General features: G+C 40.2%; 1 protein-coding gene across 2 annotated transcripts in view; it reads left to right on the forward strand.

Moving 5' to 3' along the window:
- Positions 1 to 5,855, forward strand: part of LOC137522868 (galactoside alpha-(1,2)-fucosyltransferase 2-like) — a 79,527-nt gene extending 73,672 nt beyond the window's left edge. For both annotated transcript variants that reach the window (XM_068243009.1, XM_068243010.1), the window contains exon 2: positions 4,395 to 5,855. In XM_068243009.1, coding sequence (XP_068099110.1) covers positions 4,421 to 5,485 — 1,065 coding nt within the window. In that variant the 5' untranslated portion in view covers positions 4,395 to 4,420 and the 3' untranslated portion in view covers positions 5,486 to 5,855. The remainder of the gene's footprint in view (positions 1 to 4,394) is intronic.
- Positions 5,856 to 6,438: the final 583 nt, after the last annotated feature.

Here is a 6,438-nt window from a genome sequence, read left to right on the forward strand (position 1 = left end):
GTTTTCTTTATTTTCAAAAGCACTTCCTGAACGGCAGTTGCTCGGTCCAACTGCAGGAATAGTAAAGAATAAATTGTAAAGAATAAATTAAATACTGAGAATACCTTAGAAGAAGATAGACTAGTCAAAAACCTGTCCGTTCCGTCAGATTTCTAGTAACTACTGTAAGTGACAGCAACATAGGAGAAAAGTAATTTTTAGTTCATTTTACTCGGGAAGAAACATACTTCTTATTTGTATGTATTTACATGTATTTCAAATTTTTTCGTGATAATGGTCCTTTAACTGCTTGCCGACCGCTTCATGCCGCAGCCCCAGGACCGCTCCACGCCGATTGGCGTGAACGGCCTTCTATGCGGGTAGCAGGAGATTGCGTGCGCTTATGCGTGCGCATATCCGCCTTCAGTCTCCTAGTGGAGCCAGCAGTCTCCCAGGAGCGCCGTCTAATTACCCCGTACAGCCGTGTGACACGGCTGTCCCCTCCATAGGCTGGGCGATCACGCTGATTGGCTGGCGGGGGGAGGGAGGGGACAATAAAAATATTTATTTAATATTTATTTAAAAAAAAATAATAAAATAAATATTTATAAAAAAAAAAAAAAAATAAACAACTGGGGAGCGATCAGACCCTACCAACACAGAGCTCTGTTGGTGGGGAGAAGGGGGGGGGGGGGACATCACTTGTGTGCCGAGTTGTGCGGCCCTGCAGCGAGGCCTTAAAGCTGCAGTGGCCATTTTAGTAAAAAATGTCCTGTCACTAGGGGGGTTTAACACTGCGGTCCTCAAGAGGTTAACCACTTCCAGACAAGCAGACGCATTAAAAGGTCCTGTTAACAGTTCCAGGACATTTTAAAGAGAACCCGAGATGGGTTTGAAGAATATTATCTGCATACAGAGGCTGGATCTGCCTATACAGCCCAGCCTCTGTTGCTATCCCAAACCCCCCTAAGGTCCCCCTGCACTCTGCAATCCCTCATAAATCACAGCCACGCTGCTGACAAACAGCTTGTCAGAGCTGGCTGTGTTTATCTCTATAGTGTCAGTCTGCTGCTCTCCCCGCCTCCTGCAGAACTCCAGTCCCCGCCTGCATCCCTTCCCTCCCTGCTGATTGGAGGGAAGGGACGGGGGCAGGGACCGGAGCTATGCAGGAGGCGGGGGAGCAGCTGAGACTGACACTACAGATGTAAACACAGCCTCACAGCATGGCTGTGATTTATGAGGGATTGCAGAGTGCAGGGGGACCTTAGGGGGGTTTGGGATAGCAACAGAGGCTGGGCTGTATAGGCAGATCCAGCCTCTGTATGCAGATAACATTCTTTAAGCACACCTCGGGTTCTCTTTAATGCATCGCTCACACCCATTGCCGCTGTGCACGCATGCGTGCCTCCCCTGCCCCAGTTAAATGTCGGGACACCAGATCCGTGTTGTGGAAGAGGAGCAAGCGCTTTTCTACCCAATCGCAATGCCTGGAATTAATGGACATGACGCCGATCATGGGCCATGTCCATTCATAAAACAGGAAGCCGTCAGAGGCTAGTAAAATGTAAAAATAAAAAAGTGAACACTTTCTGTGAACCAGGATAGTGTTCGCAGTGCCATCTGGTGGACAAAAAGTTAAGTTACACGTACACACACATATATACACACACATACATTTATAATTAAATATTAATACAGTTAATCCCTTCCACTTCCAAAGCCCCTCTTCCCCCCCCCCCCCCCCCAAAAAAAAAAAAAAAAAAACACACTTGTAAAAAAAAATCTGTTTAAAAAAAATACAAAAATAGTTGCCTTAGGGACTTAGCTTTTTAAATCTATATTTTTTTAGGGTATATTACTATTACTTTACTAGATAGGGGCTTGTAATTGTGGACAGGGCCAAAAAAAAAAAAAAAAAAAAAAAAGACAGAAAAATTATACCTATTATTCTAAATAATATATTGTCGCCATATATTGTGATAGGGACAAAATTTAAACAGTTTAATAATTGGGACAAATGAGCAAATAAAATGTGTGGGTTTTAGCCACAGGAGAACGTTTTATTGTAAAACTATAATGGCCGAAAACTGAGAAATAATGAATTTTTCAGGTTTTTTCTTATTTTCCCCCTTAAAATGCATTTAGAATAAAACAATTCTTAGCAAAAATGTACTACCCACAATAAGCCCGATTGGTGGCAAAAAAAGCAAGGTATAGATCATTTTGTTGCGATAAGTAGTAATAAAGTTATTGGCGAATAAACGGGAGGAGCACTGCCAGGGGAAAATTGCTCTTGTCCGTTAGGGTAAAAAAAACCCTAGGGGGTGAAGTGGTTAAAGGAACACGATCACAAAAAAAAAATAGTACAATTTAAAACATATGTGTACACATACTTATAAAAAATACACTCCTACCTCACTAAAATGTGCTATAAATTACCTTCCCTTCTATGTTGCAGTCTCTTACAGTAGGCAGTAAAAATCTAACAGATCTGATAGGTTTTGGACTCATCTATTACCTTATGGGAGATTCTCAGTATCTCATTTAATCTTTTCAAAAGCATGCCCTGGAAAGGATATATATATATATATATATATATATATATATATATATATATATATATATATATATATATATATATATATATATATATATATATATATATATATATATATATATATATATATATATATATATATATATATATATATATATATATATATATATATATATATATTAGTCAGTCAACCTGCCTACTCATTTGCACACTATTCTGCCATTTGGACTGAGTAACTGACATTCAGTAAGCATTTCTGAAACAAATAATAATACAGAGATCCCCCATGAAAAGATGGATTTGCTTACTTGCTTACTGTAAGTGACAACAACATAAGTGAAGAGAAATTTATAGTGCGTTTTACGCTGGGAGAAATGTATTTCTTGTAAACATGTACCAGTATTTTACATTTTACAAATGTTTTCACTATAGTGGTACTTTAATCAGTACATGACTGCTGTATCGTGTATTTATGCCCCCCCACCTGCACAATGCTTCACGACCGGGGGCGTAAATACATGTGCCCATGTTTACCTCACCACTCTGGATCGCCGCACTGCTGTCATTCGTTTCCGTCGCAATTCCACCAATAAGGTGATCAGGGACTGGGAACAGCTTGTTCCCATCCTGATCACAGTGCCCGTAATGAATTAAAAACCGGCATCACGCTGACGTCGGCACTTCATTCATGTAAACACATAAATACCTACTTCCGAGTACTGTTTACGATACTCGGAAGTTAAGTGTGGTGCCGTCTTGTGGCTGAAAAATAAAATGCACTCAAACACACACACATAATCCTTCTAACACACTTTTTATATATAAATAAATAATTGTTTATTAAATTGTAACCCTTTTATTAAATGATAACCCCTTAAACCTCTACCCTACAATTACCAAAATAAATCACACAGTTTAAAAAAAAAAACTAACTGGTTACCTTATGGACTTTTTAATATGTATGTCATGATGGTATATTACTTTTAATTTTGCAAATAAAGGCTTGTAATTAGTATTATAGTATTAACAATCACTAAATGAAAAAAATACACCATTATTTCCAGATAAAATGTTATCGCCATATATTGTATTAGGGACACAATTTAACGAGAAACTGTAACCAAGAATTGAACTTCATCCCAATCAGTAGCCGATACCCCCTTTACAAGGGGAAATATTTTTCTTTTCACACAACGGATCATCAGGGGGCTCTGTATGACTGACATTGTGGTGAAACCCCTCCCACAGTGTGATATTAGGACCATGGTTCTGACATCACACTGTTGGAAGCCTTGTTGCATTGTTTCCAACTGCCAAAAAAGCAAGCAGCATCTCCTTCTACTGACATCACCTGCCAGCAGTAAAATGTCACCATGTGATAAATGTCAGAATGTAAATCAGAGAAAAAGATTTTACAATGGACAAACACTGACTAAATCATTTATACATAATTATTGTAAAAATGAAACACTTTTTTATTACATTATTTTCACTGGAGTTCCTCTTTAAAAACGGGACAAATGGGCAAATAAAATGTGTGGGTTTTATCCACAGCAGCAAGTTTTATTTTAAAACTATAATGGTCGAAAACTGAGAAATAATGATTTCTTCATTTTTTTTTTTAATTTTATTCCCCTTAAGATACATATAAAATAATTCTTAGCAAAAAGTACCACCCAAAGAAAGCCTAATTTGGGGCAAAGAAAACAATATATAGATCATTTCTGTTTGATTAGTAACAATAAAACAATTAAGTTATAAAGTGTTTTTATCATGTGAATTAGAGATGAAGATAAAAGTTTTTGTTCACTTGGTAGAGTTCCACTTTGATGCTTTTTTTTCCCTCTTCCTCGTTCAGGGGGCTGAATTGAATTTTCACAGAACATGAACAGTATAGGCTGGAAGATCTCCAAAATTGTAATACTGATCATAGCTGTTATTGGTATATCCTTCTGGTATAATGTGACTATGATGAAGACAAGGGAAGAAACACCCTCTTGCACATGGGTCAACGAAGTACAACCCTTTGACTACAATGTCTTTAAACACGAGATGATATCAACCAATGCCAGCGCTGATTTACCCAGTGGTGTGTGGACTGTGGAGCCATTAGGACGTTTTGGAAATCTCATGGGTCAGTACGCAACACTCTATGCATTTGCAAAATTGCACAAGCATCAGGCCTACATTCTGCCCAAAATGCATGATGAGCTCTCAGAACTATTCAAGATAAAACTGCCTATTATTAAGCTGAAAGTTTCTAGACGTATTCGGTGGAAGACCTATTTCATTAAGCATAACTGGATGTCTGATGACTATTATAACATGTCCGGAGAGTTTGTTAAGATAACGGGCTATCCCTATTCCTGGACCTTCTATCACCATATCAGAGAAGAGATTCTTCGGGAATTTACCTTCCATGACTTTATTAAAGAAGAATCCTATGCCTATCTTGCCAAGATCCAAGGAGACAAAGCTAACGCCACCTTCGTTGGAGTCCATGTCCGTAGAGGAGACTATGTAAGTATCATGAACAGGAACAAGAAAATTGTGGTCGCAAGCAAGGAGTACCTACAAAAAGCCATGGACTATTTTAGAAGGAAATATGAAAACCCATTGTTTGTGGTGACCAGCAACGGGATGGGTTGGTGTAAAGAGAACATTAACAACTCGTTGGGGGACATTCACTTTGCTGGGGATGGCAAGGAAGGATCACCAGCTCGTGACTTTGCCCTGTTGGCACATTGTAACCACACGATTATGACCATTGGGACGTTTGGCTTGTTTGCAGCCTATTTGGCTGGAGGGGAAACTATCTATCTAACAAACTACACATTGCCTAGCTACACCTTTGTTACAGCTTTTAAGTATGAGACAATTTTTCTTCCTGAGTGGATCGGAATCCCAGCTGATCTTTCTCCACTGTCTACAACCAGTAGCCAACTGTGATGTGCTAAAGAGCTCCTGTTACCACAGAACATATTGGAATATTACTCAGGATACCAACTTTACATTATTTTGGTTTCAGCATCAAAAACACTTCTTATAACTATATATTGCTGTATGTTGGTGTGTAGCCCCACCCTCCCAGTGATGTTTAGCCTAAGCTATGATGTCACACATCCTTTTGCCCCAGAGCACTCTAGGCAATCAACTGATGTTACTGCTCACTACACAGTGGTGGGAAATAAAAATCCCAAACTGATGCACCTTGCCTGCAATAAAGATGCCGGCACCATTGATAAATTTAAGAATGTAAATCTGGGACTGGTATAAATTAACAATGGTAAAATATTGACTAAAGTTATATTCAGTAAAGTTCCTCTTTAAAGGGATTCAGAGCTGAAAAAATAAAAATAATTTTATACATACCTGGGGCTTCCTCCAGCCCCATCCGCCTAAATCGCTCCGACGCCGCCGTCCTCCGCTGCCCGCAGCTTTGGGAACCAGGTCTCATCACTTACGTAAGCGCGGCCAGTCTATGCAGGAGAAGCGCACCCTCTACGTAAGCCGCAGGAGAGTTACGCAAACAGCGCACTTCTCTTACGTTAGACTGGCTCTGACTGACGGAAGTGCGGGGACCCGGTACCGGAGCTGCAGACATCGGAGGACGGCGGCATGGGAGCGATCCAGGAGGATGGGGCTGGAGGAAGCTCCAAGTATGTATAAAATCTTTTTTATTTTTCAGCTCTGGTACACTTTAAAGCAAACCTTAAAGGACTTACGAGGCCAAAATCGTAAAAAAACGTCAAGTACCTGGAAGATGTTTAAATGCACGGAGGACGCCGTCCACGCCCTCCGTGCAGTTCCGCCGGGTCCCCTTCCTGAAAGCGCCCCCCGTGCCGATGGCGACCTTACAGGCCGGATCAGGCTCTACAGTGCGTGGTTCGGAGGGGTTGGCC

Source organism: Hyperolius riggenbachi, chromosome 6 (assembly GCF_040937935.1).
Source record: "Hyperolius riggenbachi isolate aHypRig1 chromosome 6, aHypRig1.pri, whole genome shotgun sequence".
NCBI lineage: Eukaryota > Metazoa > Chordata > Amphibia > Anura > Hyperoliidae > Hyperolius > Hyperolius riggenbachi.